The sequence below is a fragment of the Hippoglossus hippoglossus genome, chromosome 6, assembly GCF_009819705.1.
Source record: "Hippoglossus hippoglossus isolate fHipHip1 chromosome 6, fHipHip1.pri, whole genome shotgun sequence".
NCBI lineage: Eukaryota > Metazoa > Chordata > Actinopteri > Pleuronectiformes > Pleuronectidae > Hippoglossus > Hippoglossus hippoglossus.
In genome coordinates, this window is record NC_047156.1 from 27,371,358 (window position 1) to 27,391,232 (window position 19,875).

At 40.7% G+C, this 19,875-nt stretch overlaps 1 protein-coding gene across 1 annotated transcript; it reads right to left on the reverse strand.

The window, feature by feature from the left end:
* Positions 1-2,698: 2,698 nt before the first annotated feature.
* LOC117763270 (phospholipase A2 inhibitor and Ly6/PLAUR domain-containing protein-like) lies at positions 2,699-4,732 on the reverse strand. The gene is made up of 5 exons (XM_034588250.1): positions 4,617-4,732; positions 4,052-4,150; positions 3,800-3,946; positions 3,194-3,310; positions 2,699-2,823 (listed from the first exon to the last, which is right to left on the reverse strand). The coding sequence occupies exons 1-5, from the start codon at positions 4,663-4,665 to the stop codon at positions 2,699-2,701; spliced, it is 537 nt and encodes a 178-aa protein (XP_034444141.1). The 5' UTR covers positions 4,666-4,732.
* Between the last annotated feature and the right edge of the window lie 15,143 nt (positions 4,733-19,875).

Below are 19,875 nucleotides of genomic sequence, written 5' to 3' on the forward strand. Positions count from 1 at the left end.
AAAAATTATAGAACAAAGAAACAAAGTATGAATCGAAGCCTCACCAGCAGGGTGAAACATTTAAAACTCTAAAATAAGAAAATTTGAACAAAATTTGTTGACAGGAATTGTCAAAATCAGAACCTTGAAAGGCTGTGGTATAACTAATAAATAAGTAAAGTGGGGTTTGCTGTGTTTTGGATGAGCGTCACCATAACCCTCTATTTGCTTTAAACTAACCCTTTCATGATAACATCATCATTGGTGCATTTTCAAGTACTTCGAAAAAGAAGCAGCAAATTCTCAAACATGGGACACACATTTCACATTTGATAAGCAGCAGGTACTCAAACTGAATAGGAACAATTTATTATATAGAACATTTTTTTTACAGAAAGGATACTGAAAGCTGCATTGCGCTTAGTCGGTATCTTACATGAAAATGTATTTTTGTGTGGACTTCATTATGCAGAAATATTTTTTTTTAGAATGAGATAGCACTATAAGTCTTGTGTACCTTGTTAACAGTTGCTACATCACTGGTTGCAAGAACACTGTCATTGGCTGGCAACTTCTTTTGGATTTCAACGTGTGCTGTGTAACTGGCGAGATGTCAGTATAAATTATGATAATTATAATTTCAAGTGGATTTATATTCTTAAATTCAACGGATGACATACAGCCCAATTTTAGTCAGAGTAACAAAAACATGTTGTCTTTAAAATGAGGACAGATTTTCTTCTTTGTCACAACATAACATATTATATAATGTCAGAGCATTCAGTCCATTTGAAATACACAAACATTTGAGAGAAAATCAAAGCAAATGTACCAAGAAAATGAAAACTGTGACAAAAGGTTGTGCCACCTTTGTTTTGTGTTCCTGAAGCCTATGTGTCTGTTGCATTGGTGCCTTCTTATCCCACATCAGCTTCCCCTGGACTCCAACCCCCTTTCCTAAATTTATAATTTCTTTTAGCCCCTGTAATTACTTGCTAAAGATGGCAGTGAGTAAATGCAAAGTTAGACTTCAAAGGGGTCTTTCAAAGGCTTTCTGGTGGCTTCTCTGGTCCTTTTCCCCATTTTCTTCCTATGTTCTAATAGACAGTAAAGACAAGGAGTCCGATCAGCAGATGGATCATACCCAGTCTGATACAACAGGCGGCACTTGCAGTAGTTATAGCTGCGGCTGAGGTGGAGATTGTTGTTGTTGGGGCAGCAGTTGTGGTGGCAGCAGTTGTTGTAGTCATTGCAGCAGTTGTTGTACATGTTGGAACAGTTGTAGTTGTTGGAACAGTTGTAGTTGTTGGAACAGTTGTAGTTGTTGCAGCAGTTGTAGTTGTTGGAACAGTTGTAGTTGTTGCAGCAGTTGTTGTACATGTTGGAACAGTTGTAGTTGTTGGAACAGTTGTAGTTGTTGGAACAGTTGTAGTTGTTGGAACAGTTGTAGTTGTTGCAGCAGTTGTAGTTGTTGGAACAGTTGTAGTTGTTGCAGCAGTTGTAGTTGTTGGAACAGTTGTAGTTGTTGCAGCAGTTGTAGTTGTTGCAGCAGTTGTAGTTGTTGGAACAGTTGTAGTTGTTGCAGCAGTTGTAGTTGTTGGAACAGTTGTAGTTGTTGGAACAGTTGTAGTTGTTGCAGTTAGAGTATTACATAAATTGGTGCCACAACAGGTGAGTCCACTGATGTTACCAACACTTCCCAGGATGGAACCAGCTCCACACATGTTTACAGACGTGCAACCACGAGCTGAAATAGTGGTCGACCCACTTCCCACTGGAGAAGAAAATCACTGTGTTACTTTAAAATTGTATTTGTATTTGTAATATCAGTTGTTGTGTGCATAGACTTATATAAAGATGAACGACTTTGATAGCTCCCAAAAGTGAAGCTAACTCTTTCTGATAAGTTTGGTTTTGATTAGTTATTTGATGATACAAATGGGGTGAAACATCATGATTGACAGCTCAGACTGACTCGTGATTGGTCGAGCGCATGTATTGGTGTGACCTTGATACTGCGGCTTCAAACCGCGGTACAACTGTGCAGTGTCTGACTCCAAATGATGTCACCAACACAAGCTAGCACCTCGTGAATACTTCAGATATTTTGGCTTCATTTTTGTACAGCAGGAGGAAGTAGAGACGCGTCGTCCATTTTTATTTTCAGTCTATGGTCGTGTTTGGTTACATGTGCAACACAGAACATGTCTTCAGTGGATAATGGGTCTTTTCCGAGGTGGTAACGGCCTAAAACTTTCAACCAGCACAGGGCAGCAAGACACTGTTTGTCAGGATTCTGTCTAAGTGAAAGTAAGAGTTCCACAATTTAAAAATACTTTGACACAAGTAAAAAATTTGCTTTAAAATGTTTGTAAAAATGTTTTCTGAAATTATGCTCATTGTGTTAAAAGTAATCATTGTTTGTTCTATTGTTGTAAGATATGTACTTAATATTAGTCGCACTGGTTTTTCAGTTAGCCTAAGTGATAAGTCAATCAAACAAACATTTGATATCCTCACTTTGAGTTACTTGAAATTGTGATGGACATTTTAAGCTTTTTCAATGATTTAATGGTGAATGATGAAAATAACAGGCAGATTAACTGATATAGTTATTATTAACTATAATTAAGGCCTGCATCAACTACAAACTCCTCCTTCTCACCTATAAATCCCTCCATGCCCGAGCCCCACCATATCTAACTGACCTCCTCCACCCCTACACGCCGCTCAGAAGGCTGCGGTCCTCAAACACAGGTTTGCTCTCCTGAGCCTTCTGTGTCGCAGCAACCACCCTCTGCAACTCTCTCCCCGCTGAAAACCACCACGCTGCATCCCTGACAGCTTCAAAAAACATTCCAAACCCCACCTGTTCACTAAGGCCTTTGGCCTCAGTTAAGGTTCCACCCTGCCGTAAGTGCTGTTTATTTCTGTCCTGTTTTGTGTGAATTACTTTCTTTTCCTTTCTTTTTCTCTTTTTGTCCTCACTGACACATGTAAAGCGTGCTTGGGTCTATTGAAAGGTTTCTATATAAATTCAAACTATTATTATTATTATTAATATTAAAATGTTATGGATTAGTAAAGACTAGCATACAGATGTGCTTAAAAATGCCCACAAGTTAAGTACATAAATATAGTATATATATATTTATATATATATAGAAAGATCAACTTCAAACACAGTGTATATTATACAGTATATAAGACTCACCACTGGCTTCAAAACAGCGATCCTCTGTTCCCTTACATTGTACCAAACTGTTGCATTGAGAGGTGATGGGGTTACAAAAGAAACACTGAAGGCCATTAGCTGACACAGCTGCAGGGGCTGAAACAAACAAGAATGGCATCCTTTATTTTCAGGAAATGAAAATAGAACATGTCAGAAGAGGGATGTTGTTAGTCTTCGCTTTTTTGCTTGTTTTTAAATTAATTAAATTACTCATTGACTACAAGCTGGACTGTCTGATTTGCAGTAAAGTAAGTGGAATTACAACAACTTTTACATTTCAGAATGAGTTATGTAGATGTATGTAGATTTAATAAAGTAATCCCTTTATGTTATCAATTTTTTAGGGTTAGGGTTACCATAAATTATGTGCAACATTTCGATTATCATCTGTATTAAATTAACTGTTATTTGTAATTGTAGTATTGTATTACTCTGTTACATGTTTTCCACTACTCTCAATCACTGTATATGTTTATTTGAATAGAGAATATTACAGCATTACAAAATGATAGTAGAACATGTCAGAATTTTTTTTCCCTTATCTTATCAATGTTATGTATAAGATAGTCATGTATATGTACTTACCAGGCAGATTGGCTGAGTTGCAGTTATCTGTGTTGCAGCACTTTGCAGATGCAAGTACACTCAAAACACCCAAGTTAAATGAAAATGTCTGAGAGCCTGTGGCTGGACACAGGGAGGACGGTGCACACGCCTTGTAGATTTGCTGTCCTGGAGTCCCAAATGAAATGGCTACAGAGTCAAAGTGCAGTTTGTTAATATTGTTTAACTTTACAGTACATGTATGTTACTGGAAAGTAATGTAGAAAAGTCTACCTTGAATGGAGGCTGTTATACACATCCCAGAGGAACATGTAAGTGGGACTGTGGTAGAACATGATGGATTTGTGCAAGTTTGACACAGAAGTGCTCCACCTGATGTGTGGAGAACAATAGTCAAGTATAATCTATTATGATCAGATCTGAATGTCAAGTCAAATGTGTGAGGTCCTCAGGGCTTAAGGATTGTTGTGGTTTATCAAAGATCAAAAATATGAGGGGTGGAATAAATAATAACTGATAAAAATGGAGTTGATGAAAATGCATGTGAACTGGAATGGAGCATTAAAAATCTATGTCAAATGAAAAATGTAATAATGAATTCTAAATTTATATGTTTAGTTTACCTCTTTAATCTGTTTTTTGTAGTGCTATACTGTAACTTTTTACAGTATAGTTTCTCCTTTTAGGATCAATAAATAAGTTCTTTTAATTACATTAAACATGTAGCATAAAAGTTAAATTCCTTCCTGAAAGTTGGTTATGGTGAAATTTCTTTAATTAGATTCAAATAAGACTCTGTAGCTTTCGACAGTATTGAAGAAATGAAAAGTAGAGTTACCTGTGCTGGAGAGCGCCCAGAAGAGAGTCAGAGAAAGAAGCAGCTTCATCTTGATGAACAGGTAAGTACCACAGGTTCCTTATACTACTCTTATCAGCACAGTGATGCTTTATATACTTTGCAGGTATTGAATATATTTACCTGTGATGCATGTCTAAATATCTCAGGGATTGGGCGTGTTCTCATTTTAAAGTTTGATCATTCAGACTGTCAGTCCCTCTTTTGTCTGAGGGAAAATCACGTCATCACACCTGAAAACACCCTTTTTAATGTCGTCAGTGTAAACCTGTTTAGATTGTATTGCAAAAGTATAAAGTAAAAATGTCCAAAACAAGAACGGTTTCGTGTTTCGCTTTATGTCTTATATTTGTAAATGAGCACAACTTGATATTTTGCGTTCGACAATGTTTTGACAGGGAGGAAACCGTCTGACATACTGACTCACGCCACACTGACTCATAATTCACTGTCACGCTTTGTGTTTGCCTATTTTTGTTCCATCTGAAATACAGCCAACCAGTCTGTCCACTTAGTTAAATAACGGTGTTTATCATAATTTAACTGATGACTGTACCACCTCAGGTCACTACTCCAACTACACTGTACAACATCAGACAGAAATTTAATGGAACCAACAAAACCTTTCTCAACATCTTGAAGTAAATAAAGAATTTCTGTTGATTTCATGTCAAGTGTACTTAACATAATATTCAGAGCACCAAAAACAGTACCATTCATCTGCTTCTCAGAGGACAAATAAACATAAGGTCTTTTGACTTGACTGAACGAACAAACTGCTGAAGGAAAACTGCCATTTTGCACATTTGGAGCCAGAGTCTGCATAGTAGCATCGTGGGATTGCTGTGGTAGCTAAGTCCTATCGATACACGCACTTGGCCAATTGTGAGTCAGTCTCAGCATCAATCAATACGTTTCACCCCATTTTTAGAGCATCAAATAACTCAGTGGAAACCGCTTACAGTGATCTTGGTTGATTACTTTAACTGAATTGCATAAAGCTTCTGTAACATAGTCCTAGAACTTAAAAAAGGTAATGGCAGTTCCCTTAGGGCGATATCACATAGCGCACTCGCGTACGCAAGCGTGCGCACAAACAGTGTCATCGAACACATGGGTAGACTCAGACTGGGTGAAAACAACAGACTTTGTAAACTTAGACAATGTATGGAGAGCCGGAGGAGATGGAGGGGCGCGCTCGGTTTGGCTCGATTCGGTAGGCAGTGACAGAACAAATGATAGAGACACAGAGAGAAGCAGTAAATCACTGACAGAGTCGGTAAAAACTGTTAATAATAACTGTTTTACAGTCCAAACATGGAGGAAAAGACCTAAAATGAACACTGTAAGTGGATTAATTGATCACTATAACCTAATTATTTAAACAGCATTTGTATAGGAACAATTCTGTCCCAAGCTTTGACCCATAAAATGTTAATCACTATATCCGTGATCACGACATCCAGTTTCCAGTGTAAAACCTTATAAAACTTATTGTACAAATAAACACTTGAAAATTCAAACAACATTTTAGTTTAACATGCACTTTCTCTTTGGCCCATGTCTTATCCTTTAACACATGCAGTCACAATGTATTACCTAGACTGCAGCCAACAACACCATCCTTTGTTTACTCTTCCTGCCCTGAAACCTCTCACCAAATGCCTGAAAGACTTCTGCAAACTCACCCTGCATATTCATATGTCCTCAACCAGTTCCACTTGCCAGAACTTTAATTTAGGGATGAGGGAAGTGAAACTAAAACTTCTGCTTTTAAACTTCACGTTTTAAAACAGAAGTTTGTTGGGACTTTGGATTTTGACTCCATTTGTAGTAAGGTCACTTTGAGCATGCTCAAACAACATGCTCAAACAAACCCTCACCTGTAGAAGTAGTCTGTATGGCTTGCAAAGACAGCAATTAAAACAATGGGAGGCAGTTCTCCCATTGTTTGTTCCCCTGGTACTGGTATTTTTTTGCTGTGTCCTTTAATGTTTTTTCCATTGTGGTATATTCAGCTAACGTAGATCGTTTTGACATGGGTGTAAAACATAATGACAGGTTTAAAGCTAGGGGGCCCTCGTTTCTGGACTCTCAGATTTCCTAATTATTATTCCATATGTTACTCGTTAGTTCTCTCCCTCGGAGAATGCTCTTTGACCTGTTCGATGGAGGGGTTTCCATTTTTATGTACACCGGCGAGACAGACCTCTGCATTGGCTGAGAACGTCTCCGGGTATACCTAGGTACCTGTCCTGACCTGTAACTTCTGTGTAATAAACCTTATTATACAAGCAAGAACGGTGCCTGCGGAGATTCCTTCATCATCATCTTCAACATCACTGCTGCTTAAATATACAACACCATCTCTAGTTCCTCATAAGTAAATGACTCTCTGACAGTTCCTTAAACAACACATATTACACTCATATTCAGGTATATCATTTTGATTACTTTACAGGCTCTAATGTTCAGAAAACACATATACTGTTCATTGCTGCTGCTCCTCCTTTCAGCCTTTCTCTGAAACACTTTGTCCCTGTCTCTTTAAGGACCCACCTGGCCCATTCTGTTGTAAATGGTCAACCGCTCACAGCACGTGTACGAAATGTTGGAGATATATCGGAAATATTGGCCAGGCTACTGACGAGGCATTTCAGAAACTTCAGTATTTTCTGGGGAGGAGAGGTGCTCCCTTTACCAGAGACTTTGGGCTTTTGAACTTTGCCAAAATTTTCCATTCACAAAAAAATCAAAAACACACCAGTGGAAAGAAACACTGGTGTAGTGAAAGCACATCTTTCCTTTAAGATGAACCTTTTCTGGGTTTCTTGTATAATACAATCAGAAGTGTCATGTTGGTCACTCAAACTCCACTACAAGCTTTTACTCCTTGTTCAACTTCATGTTCACGGCTGCAATGACACTGACACGAACATTTCTCATCACTGTGACCGTAGCCCTTCAAACCAGAGACACTGACTTGACTTTTACTCCAATAAATAGTTAGTTTGTCCATTTGAGAGCGTGACATTCTGCATCTACTTTTCTCATGAAACAACTTTGAACTAACTATTTATCTATAATAATAATATTGTATATTTTATTCTAAACACATTTATTTGACCTCTCAAACACACAAAATGATGACAAACCTAGTGGCTGTGGAGTCAGTAGCAGGACAAATGTTAAATGTTAAACGTAAGGCTCAGATTTAACTGTGACTCTTGTGTTTGACCTTTAACAGTGGATTTTTCCATTACCTTTAATCATTAATCATCCATTGATGAATAAGATTCCTTGTAATCGTGTGTCTTAAAGAAATTGATTAAAACACAGTTCAGTTGAGGGTTGTTCTTTAGAGTGTGCCGTGTTGTTGATGTGCTGTGACGACACTGCCACACCTGCTGTTGTTGAACTGACACAGCCTCCCTATGTTATTACCTCAGTGAGGCAAATGAAACGTACTGTCCATTTTCATCAGGAAGGTTGTGTGTCACACAAACACCGTCCCCCACTACATGTGACCTTGACATTATGTCTTTGTGTATTATCACATTGAAATCCCAACATGAATTTCAGAAGTGGACACATCATAGTTTTCATGTGGAGCCTGTCCAGCCATGTAGTTCTAAACTTTAGGGATTACATGTGATCACATGTTGGAAAACCACGTTTAAATGTGTTGGTGTATTGTTTTCAATAGCGTCCATGTCATGTTGTGAACCACTGACTCCTAACAAATGCCAAATTGTATCGCTACAGTACACACCTCTTTTTTTACTTTTTAGATTTCAGTACTTCCTATATTTATATAATTAATATATGTGTGTGTGTGTATATATACATATATATATATATATATATATATATATATATATATATATATATATATATATATATATATATATATATATATATATATATATATATGCATATATATCAACTCAATAGTATATATTTATAAATAGCTTCCAGGTGATGTGAACCACTGACACCTAAACACTGCTGAATTATATTATTTCCCTAGAGGACACATTACTTTTTGCTTCTGATATTTTGAATATTAATACAAAACAATATATAGTTTTAGGATCACTGACTCCAAACCAATATTAAATTGAATTATTTAAATTTGCCTATTGGATTTTAGTGATTCTTATAGTTTATATTGATATTATAATTTTTTTTAAATGTCAATAGCTTATGTGTCATGTGAACCACTGACTTCACGCAACCCTATATGTTGTGATAAGTATCGTATAAGTATAAGTATTGGTCTCTACACCTAATCTAACTTTATGCAAAGTAGCCTAACCTAACCCAAAGTAACCTTATCTACTCTAATATAAATTTACCTTAACCAACCCAACTCAACCTAACCTAATTTAAGTGAGATTATCCAATCTAATCATACTCAACCTAACCTAAATCTAAATTGCCCAACCTAACCTTTAATATAATCTAACCTAATTTAATCTAACCTTCCTCTGCTTATTTAAAGTTTATCTTTAGCCTTGTACTTAAAAGGAAATCATGTCTACTGTTTCTATTCTAGTTGTTTTCCTGGCAGATATCAGCATTTCTTCTCATGTCATCTAAAGAACTTTATTAAGGGTTATGACAATATCGCATATGATTAATGACTCTGAGCTGGATAAGAAAACCCACAGTTAACTGAGACACCTGATAACCAGTTGCGTTGTTCATGTTGTCCTGGACGGCTGATGTTAGGTTAAGTGAGGCCTGATAACGAGAAGATATCCTTGTCGAACTTCAAATCTTGGTTTTACAGGCCCCAGTTCTTATGTCTATGGATCTCTGCCTTGTTTTTCTACCTGCATGCTTGCTTGATTTCCTACTCAGTATTTCTTGTGGTCAGGATTCCTGCTTCATCTGTCAGCCAATCAAGCCAGAAGCAGTCAGCCACTCGGCCTCTGCTCGCTCAGGTCGGAGCAGCTACTCCCACTGCTCCCCACCCCTGAACCCAGCAGTGCAGCTGCTTGTTTCTCAACCTGCCCAAATAAGTACATTACAGCAATCAGTGTCTCTGACATAAAAGCCTGTTCATTCAGCAATCTGCAATCATCATACTTAGTTTTGATAACTTTCAAATTCAGTTCAGCAAATTGTGCCCAACATTCAACCGTAGAACATAATAACAACACAATCTGCAGTGAGGAGATTCAGCGGCTGCTCCTGAGAAAGTCCACAAAACAAACGTCAATGATTCAAGTGCCATCACACAATTCTCAAACGATACATTCATTGATGAAAGACATGTAAAGAAGCTGTTTCCCTACCATGCCTCACTGTGTACAATGAACACAGTGGGCAGGAGAAATTTAGATAAGTATGATACTTTGTCGCCATCTTCTGGCAATTTACAACTTTACATAAGGTCAAGAGAAACACTGAGGACTGTCGATAATGAAGGGACTCAAAGGGAAGACTTATATCAACTGGGCAAAAACAATGGTCCCGACAGGAGTCTTTTCACTCGTGAGGGTTTGGGGGCAGGTGAATTGTCCCATGATGACATAAACATGAAGGGGTCAATTAAAAAATCCTGATATTCTGGCTCAGTTCGTGTACTTAAGTGTGCACGTAAGTGTATAGTAACATGCAGTGCACGTGGCTTAGCTACAGCACATAGTGGAAGGGGAGGGACCACCAAAATCTAGAAAAGATTGCAAGTGTTGTGATTAGCACTCCAACAGGTTATACATATACAGTACAGAAGATATACACAACTGTATTTTTCATGAACTACTACAATACTGTTGTTGGATAGAAGTCATCTGCTCATTGATAATGTGCTATTTGGTGCCGTGACTGGAAAGCAGCTCTTACAGGCATGCAACACAACATCAGGTGGGGTTTTTATTTATGGTCTGTATTTACATAGCGTTTTTATAGTCTTGATGACCACGCGAAGCACTTTACAGTACAGTTTTTTTGCCATGCGCACACACATTCATACAGTACATCTATGGACAGCTTTTTTCTTTGACGGGCAATGTGGGTAGTAATTTGGTAGTATCTTGCCGAAAGAAGCTTCGTCATGCAGATGGGAACGAATGGGATCGAACCGAACTTCTGGTTAAAAGGATGACCGCTCTACCCCCTCAGCCACAGCCGCCCTATTAAGAATGAGGAGATTTTCCTATGCATCTTCACCAGCAGATATTAAATGGAATTAGTGTTATTAAATAACTAGAACCTTTAATAGTGGTGGGAAACAGCTTAAGATGCACATAGCTCTCCTTCACCAATATCAACAGGATGCTATATCACAAGTCACAATTAGATGGCTGAAAAACAAACTATGCCCATATTTTGTGAAATGCATTTAAGTGTGTGTAATTTCATTTGGTTTTCACATGTTTGGAAAAAGGGCTTTGTGTTCTACTGACCACTTCAGCAACAGCCTGGAAGTCACCATTGTAGAGCTTAACAGTAAGTGGCCCATGGCTGCATATAGGGGATCTTAAGGTGACTGTTACAATGAGCTCATGACCTTCGCAGTGAACATATGAGAGCGAAAGCAGAATGGAGAGTAAGTAATCCTATTAAAACTGAAGTGTTCCAGTATTTTTAAATGATACTTGGTGTAAAAGTACCAGAAGTTACATGTTTTCTTAAAGTCAACTCTTTCCTTTTTTTTATCTAGTCAGGTCTTAACCACATGGAAATTATGACCTTTGACCCTGACACCATGACATCTCTAGTGAGACAGGCTGCTGTGATGAGCAGATGCCTCCCAGTGTTTGGTGTTTTAAGTGTATACATGATGTAGAGGTGAACAACACTGTCAAACTCAGAGAAACAAAAACACATTGAAAATATACTCAAATATTGTTTTGACATCTGACATGTTATTTACTTCTAATGCATGTTACCTCCAGCATTATTCTTTGGTATGGTGGTCTGTGCAGGACAACAGAAATCAAAGACTGATCAGAGACTTTCTACTCTATCTCATCATCTTGAATAAAATAAATTAATAGAAATAGAAGAAAAGGAAAGGAGGCAAAGAATATCATCCACAGCAATTAACAGGTCAAATCACTTGTTTAAAGCTGAGGGGATAAAAGATGTCACGTATCTGCAAGAGAAACAAGAGAAGTCAGTCTTCAACATGTTTAGCTGAGAGAAAGACCTGCTTAGACCAAATTCTTCTGTCACTGGGACATGACTGAATTGGTTGGCTATTACAGAGTCCACATACTGCAGTGCATGCTTGTCTTAATAGTAAGTTGGACACTCTATAGTGTACATGACAAACAGAAGTTATGTGACTGTAAAAAAAATCAGACCAAGTTAAAGTTTAACAGCAGTCTCTGTGCAAAACTTGATTTAGTTCACACCTATAAAAAAACATCTGTTTCCGAGGCCAAGCATGAAGTTTTACGCTCTACAAACTATTTATTTTAGTAACTGTTTCAAATTAGATGTTAAAACAACAGTGTGAAAGTCAAGAAAAAATGATGCAACAAGCAAGAATAAAGACTCAACTTGTGCGTTTTTCTTGACTTACTTGTATAGTTTATAATAAAATATCCTTAGTTACATTTGATATTTTATTTTATTTAGGAAGTAAATGTATATACCTGCTTGTTTTTATTTAACACATTTAAGTGCTGCTAATTCACTGTATGAATGTATGTGTGAATGGGTGAATGGCAAACTGTACTGTAAAGAGCTTTGAGTGGTCATCAAGACTAGAAAAGCTCTATTTAAAACCATTTACCAAACCATTTAATATGTAAAGGGTATATAGCGCAATTTCACTTTAGGACTTATTTGTAAATATGTTTGATTTACTTATTTTTTATTCTTTTTAGTGTCGGAGCAAATCAACAGAAAAGCACAAAGACTCATTGAATATTTGAACACTAGAGGGCAGCATGAGATAAAAGAAACATTTTTTGAGGTTGAAGGAAGTAGAAAGGAGCTTTATGTGACCTATAGTTCAGTATATTGGTGAGATCATTTTCATTAAAGATATTTATCGTCTCTTTTCACATGTGTAAGCACCAACAAACATGGTGCCTGGCCCTCACACACAGATCTCGCTGACCAGTTTAACCAAGGTCTCTCCAGTTTATTGATGGAGACTGATGAGTATTCATATTTATTTTCTGCAGTGCTGTCTGTTAAACATAAATTATACACTAGCAGCATGACTATGGATTGGAATGTTACTCATCTGTCAACAGGTCAGACCCCAACAACTATTGTTATAAAGTTTTGTTCATAATATCCTGCTCCCTTCAGGATGAACGGTCCCTTATCTTGTCATTTAAATTTTCCCCATTCATACATGTTTAGGACTGGTTTATGTGTGTGTGTGTGTGTGTGTGTGTGTGTGTGTGTGTGTGTGTGTGTGTGTGTGTGTGTGTGTGTGTGTGTGTGTGTGTGTGTGTGTGATTGGTAAGGTAGCTCTACATTATACATAAATACATCATATGGTGTCAAATGATAAGTGACTTCATGAAGTAAGAAAATGTACCTGAAAATACATTGCAAAACATTGGAATGATTTCACAATTAAGTCAGAATATACAAAGTAGTAATACATTAACTGTTGCAACCAATGGCAATGACACAATCTATAGTTTATTAACATGAATCAATAATTATTCATGATGACATCATTATGAAATGGCATTATTACAATATAAATAAATTTGCTATTTCTAATTTGGGTTGCATGCAGCATATGTGCAGTGTGTGTCAACTCTGCAATTCTTTTCGTTGAAGTTATTTAGATTTTCATTGTACTAAAATGCATTATTTTTGTATGTATGAGTGTAACTTTGTACAGTATAATATTAATATTCCATATATGTTATTAGGAAAAGGTAAAAAAAGATTGTAACTTTTTCCATATTACCAAAACGTGTTGTTAAGTTGTTAATTTATACACTTGTTTTACCTCCATTCCCTTTGTTTGACTGGTTTGATGATGAATTCAATAAATTAATCACATATGAAATGATGCTGTCACCTTCACTTAGTGGTTTTGGGTTAACATTAAGCTTATGCACGGGCCAAAATTGCAGTGAAGAGCAGGGTAAGTTGGTGGGTTGGGAACTTGATACCTGGACATGGGAAGTTGAGGGCCATCCAGTAAGAGGCCCTATGCAAGGCTCTTAATGCTAACATCACATAACACCAATACTCAGTGGCTAGTGGATTTGAGAACAGACCACACCATTCTCCCAGAACAAGACCCAATGATCATATCAATGGCAGAAATCAAATCAAGAGTGTGAAGTATGAAGAGCGGGACAGCACTAGGCCCTGACATGATCCACAATCAAATTCCTTTTTCACGTACCACTGTGCAGTGTTAAGCCCAATCATATTTAATCATCTCACTGGTAAGTACAGAAGCAAATGTTTGTGTTAATATTGTTGTAAATGTGAATGCCTTGCCTTGGATATTGAGACTTTGGGTTTACTGAACATTGAAGCTGAAGTTTATAATCTGCTGTCTGCATAGGATAGGACCAAACCCTATTTTTACCATCAGGGACAACTAACAGGTTAATCTATTTCGTCTGTCTATCAAACTGAAAACTGACTCCTCACTGTACACACTGCAAGAAATATATATATAAAATATATATCTAACAATTTTAAAGGGTTTCCTATATATAGTTATATGAAAAATAATTAAAGTAAAAAGTAAAATGTGCTAAACAACTTTCAAATGTACTATACCACTGCTTAAGTCAGTAAATGTCACTTACTCGACATGCATTTAATAGAACATACAAGCATGTGCTCCAACTGCACTGATTAACTGATCCTAATAGAGGTGACTACTACACTATATCATTTGAAGTGTCCAGCAGATGGTGGTCTTGCACAACTTAGATGGAACAATCTTTTTTAACGTCTCCATTTCAAAAGGTTCTCTAGAAAAGATTGGCCCAATTAAGACCTTTTCTATTTAACTCTCAACAATGGGAGCCAAAAGATGATTGGCGCTGTGGAAAAGTGAAATACAGACATTTATTACATATATTACATATATAGCCTTAGCTAAAATACATCTGAGGTAATGGGAGGTTGTACGACTACATTTTACACAAAGGCAGGAACAAGAACAAAGGACCCGCCTTGAGTTCCTCAACAAATCAGTGGAAATAGATCCCGTTACCACACACCACTTGCTGAAAGCTGCCCTTCTTATTCTGAAGACATCGTACTGCCTATTGGAGTCCATCTCTTCTTGTGAATGTGGAATTTTCATAATTTTGTTATTATTTAATGTTTTTATTCTGAAACCAAATTGTTTATACAGTTAAACTGCATATGTTATTCTGAACATCCATCAAAAGTATACTCGTATACATAGAGATGAAGAAGATGAAATACCTTTTCGATTAGCAGTTTACAGAAGGTACAATAATATCCTATTAATTCTAAATCCCTCTGATGACTTCTTTGCTGGTTATAGTCGATGCAAATTTGCTAAATAAATGGATGTCATATTTCCCGCTAGTTATTTACCCACCTCCCATAGTTCCAGTTTGGTACTGGAGCCAGTCCTACCCGGATGTAAGGGACCCCGACAGTGTAGCGGTGAAACAGTTTGACATTTACATCTGAAAGTGCCGACCGGAAGTTTTGCACGTTGCTCAGCTTGACGCAGTCGAAGTGCCCGCTGCACCGCTGACTGCATGGAGGAGGGAAGCTGCTCCGCGAAGCAGCGCTGGGTGTTTAGTAGCAGGACACAGTTCACTCACACACCGACGGACAGGAGCTGTGCTCGGGGCTGGACAGGGGCTCGTTCCCCGCGGGAGCGTCGACTTTTCTCTCATTAGGATTAAGAGAAGGTTGGAGTGAGGAGAGGAGCAGAGCACCGCGGCGATCATGTACGTTAATTCAAACTGTTTGTTGTTCTTTTACATCTCCTTATATCTAACTGTCTGTGTCTCCATATTGTTCACATCTACCCTGGGTTAGTCATAGTTACTGCTGGGGTTAGGTTGTTATTACATGAGCACTGGACATCTCCTCTGTCTTAGTAGAAGTGGCTCTGTCTGCTGCAGTCCTGTCACCCCAACATGTCCTGTCCTCTTCTCCGCTGCGTGGAGAGAGCAGTGTTTCAAATCTGTTCATGGAGCAGGGGACTTCTGGCCTGAGTCAAGTGGTTTGTCAGGGTTTGTCTCTGTCACTCAGCAGCCTCAGTGTTTGTCTCTGTCACTCAGCAGCCTCAGGGTTTGTCTCTGTCACTCAGCAGCCTCAGTGTTTGTCTCTGTCACTCAGCAGCCTCAGGGTTTGTCTCTGTCACTCAGCAGCCTCAGGGTTTGTCTCTGTCACTCAGCGGCCTCAGGGTTTGTCTCTGTCACTCAGCAGCCTCAGGGTTTGTCTCTGTCACTCAGCAGCCTCAGGGTTTGTCTCTGTCACTCAGCGGCCTCAGGGTTTGTCTCTGTCACTCAGTGGCCTCAGGGTTTGTCTCTGTCACTCAGTGGCCTCAGGGTTTGTCTCTGTCACTCAGTGGCCTCAGGGTTTGTCTCTGTCACTCACTGGCCTCAGGGTTTGTCTCTGTCACTCACTGGCCTCAGGGTTTGTCTCTGTCACTCAGTGGCCTCAGGGTTTGTCTCTCACTCAGCAGCCTCATTGTTTGTCTCTGTCACTCAGTGGCCTCAGGGTTTGTCTCTGTCACTCACTGGCCTCAGGGTTTGTCTCTGTCACTCAGTGGCCTCAGGGTTTGTCTCTGTCACTCACTGGCCTCAGGGTTTGTCTCTGTCACTCAGCAGCCTCAGTGTTTGTCTCTGTCACTCAGTGGCCTCAGTGTTTGTCTCTGTCACTCACTGGCCTCAGTGTTTGTCTCTGTCACTCAGTGGCCTCAGGGTTTGTCTCTGTCACTCAGTGGCCTCAGTGTTTGTCTCTGTCACTCACTGGCCTCAGGGTTTGTCTCTGTCACTCAGCGGCCTCAGTGTTTGTCTCTCACTCAGCAGCCTCAGTGTTTGTCTCTGTCACTCAGCAGCCTCAGTGTTTGTCTCTGTCACTCAGCAGCCTCAGTGTTTGTCTCTGTCACTCACTGGCCTCAGGGTTTGTCTCTGTCACTCAGCGGCCTCAGGGTTTGTCTCTGTCACTCAGCGGCCTCAGGGTTTGTCTCTGTCACTCAGCGGCCTCAGGGTGTGTCTCTGTCACTCAGCGGCCTCAGGGTTTGTCTCTGTCACTCAGTGGCCTCAGGGTTTGTCTCTGTCACTCAGTGGCCTCAGGGTTTGTCTCTCACTCAGCAGCCTCATGGTTTGTCTCTGTCACTCACTGGCCTCAGGGTTTGTCTCTGTCACTCAGTGGCCTCAGGGTTTGTCTCTGTCACTCACTGGCCTCAGGGTTTGTCTCTGTCACTCAGTGGCCTCAGTGTTTGTCTCTGTCACTCAGTGGCCTCAGGGTTTGTCTCTGTCACTCAGTGGCCTCAGGGTTTGTCTCTGTCACTCAGTGGCCTCAGTGTTTGTCTCTGTCACTCACTGGCCTCAGTGTTTGTCTCTGTCACTCACTGGCCTCAGGGTTTGTCTCTGTCACTCAGCGGCCTCAGGGTTTGTCTCTGTCACTCAGCGGCCTCAGGGTTTGTCTCTGTCACTCAGCGGCCTCAGGGTTTGTCTCTGTCACTCAGCGGCCTCAGGGTTTGTCTCTGTCACTCAGTGGCCTCAGGGTTTGTCTCTGTCACTCAGTGGCCTCAGGGTTTGTCTCTGTCACTCAGTGGCCTCAGGGTTTGTCTCTCACTCAGCAGCCTCATTGTTTGTCTCTGTCACTCAGTGGCCTCAGGGTTTGTCTCTGTCACTCACTGGCCTCAGGGTTTGTCTCTGTCACTCAGTGGCCTCAGGGTTTGTCTCTGTCACTCACTGGCCTCAGTGTTTGTCTCTGTCACTCAGTGGCCTCAGGGTTTGTCTCTGTCACTCAGTGGCCTCAGGGTTTGTCTCTGTCACTCAGTGGCCTCAGTGTTTGTCTCTGTCACTCACTGGCCTCAGGGTTTGTCTCTGTCACTCAGTGGCCTCAGGGTTTGTCTCTGTCACTCACTGGCCTCAGGGTTTGTCTCTGTCACTCAGTGGCCTCAGTGTTTGTCTCTGTCACTCAGTGGCCTCAGGGTTTGTCTCTGTCACTCAGTGGCCTCAGGGTTTGTCTCTGTCACTCAGTGGCCTCAGTGTTTGTCTCTGTCACTCACTGGCCTCAGAGTTTGTCTCTGTCACTCAGCGGCCTCAGTGTTTGTCTCTCACTCAGCAGCCTCAGTGTTTGTCTCTGTCACTCAGCAGCCTCAGTGTTTGTCTCTGTCACTCAGCAGCCTCAGTGTTTGTCTCTGTCACTCAGCAGCCTCAGGTTTTGTCTCTGTCACTCAGCAGCCTCAGGTTTTGTCTCTGTCACTCAGCAGCCTCAGTGTTTGTCTCTGTCACTCAGCAGCCTCAGTGTTTGTCTCTGTCACTCGGCAGCCTCAGTGTTTGTGTCTGTCACTCGGCAGCCTCAGTGTTTGTCTCTGTCACTCAGCAGCCTCAGGGTTTGTCTCTGTCACTCAGCGGCCTCAGGGTTTGTCTCTGTCACTCAGCAGCCTCAGTGTTTGTCTCTGTCACTCAGCAGCCTCAGGTTTTGTCTCTGTCACTCAGCAGCCTCAGGGTTTTGTCTCTGTCACTCAGCAGCCTCAGGTTTTGTTTCTGTCACTCAGCAGCCTCAGTGTTTGTCTCTGTCACTCAGCAGCCTCAGGTTTTGTCTCTGTCACTCAGCAGCCTCAGTGTTTGTCTCTGTCACTCAGCAGCCTCAGTGTTTGTCTCTGTCACTCAGCAGCCTCAGGTTTTGTCTCTGTCACTCAGCAGCCTCAGGGTTTTGTCTCTGTCACTCAGCAGCCTCAGGTTTTGTTTCTGTCACTCAGCAGCCTCAGTGTTGTCTCTGTCACTCAGCAGCCTCAGGTTTTGTCTCTGTCACTCAGCAGCCTCAGTGTTTGTCTCTGTCACTCGGCAGCCTCAGTGTTTGTCTCTGTCACTCGGCAGCCTCAGTGTTTGTGTCTGTCACTCGGCAGCCTCAGTGTTTGTCTCTGTCACTCGGCAGCCTCAGGGTTTGTCTCTGTCACTCAGCGGCCTCAGGGTTTGTCTCTGTCACTCAGTGGCCTCAGGGTTTGTCTCTGTCACTCAGCAGCCTCAGGGTTTGTCTCTGTCACTCACTGGCCTCAGGGTTTGTCTCTGTCACTCAGCGGCCTCAGTGTTTGTCTCTGTCACTCACTGGCCTCAGGGTTTGTCTCTGTCACTCAGCGGCCTCAGTGTTTGTCTCTCACTCAGCAGCCTCAGTATTTGTCTCTGTCACTCAGCAGCCTCAGTGTTTGTCTCTGTCACTCAGCAGCCTCAGTGTTTGTCTCTGTCACTCAGCAGCCTCAGGTTTTGTCTCTGTCACTCAGCAGCCTCAGGGTTTTGTCTCTGTCACTCAGCAGCCTCAGGTTTTGTCTCTGTTACTCAGCAGCCTCAGTGTTTGTCTCTGTCACTCAGCAGCCTCAGGTTTTGTCTCTGTCACTCAGCAGCCTCAGTGTTTGTCTCTGTCACTCAGCAGCCTCAGTGTTTGTCTCTGTCACTCGGCAGCCTCAGTGTTTGTGTCTGTCACTCGGCAGCCTCAGTGTTTGTCTCTGTCACTCAGCAGCCTCAGGGTTTGTCTCTGTCACTCAGCGGCCTCAGGGTTTGTCTCTGTCACTCAGCAGCCTCAGGTTTTGTCTCTGTCACTCAGTGGCCTCAGGGTTTGTCTCTGTCACTCAGCAGCCTCATGGTTTGTCTCTGTCACTCAGTGGCCTCAGTGTTTGTCTCTGTCACTCAGCAGCCTCAGTGTTTGTCTCTGTCACTCAGCAGCCTCAGTGTTTGTCTCTGTCACTCAGCAGCCTCAGGTTTTGTCTCCGTCCCTCAGCAGCCTCAGTGTTTGTCTCTGTTACTCAGCAGCCTCAGTGTTTGTCTCTGTCACTCAGCAGCCTCAGGTTTTGTCTCTGTCACTCAGCAGCCTCAGTGTTTGTCTCTGTCACTCAGCAGCCTCAGTGATTGTCTCTGTAAATGAAAAAACTGTTTGGACAATACATAAGACACATATTCTACCATTTCGTCATTGCTGCTCCCTTCGTCTCTATTAGACATTTTCTTATGTATAAATACTTTAAACATTGAAACATCTTTCAATTATGTTAAAAACTGTTTCTTCTAATCAAAGTTGTAAATATTGTAATTTTTGTGAGTGTTCAGCTACACACAACATA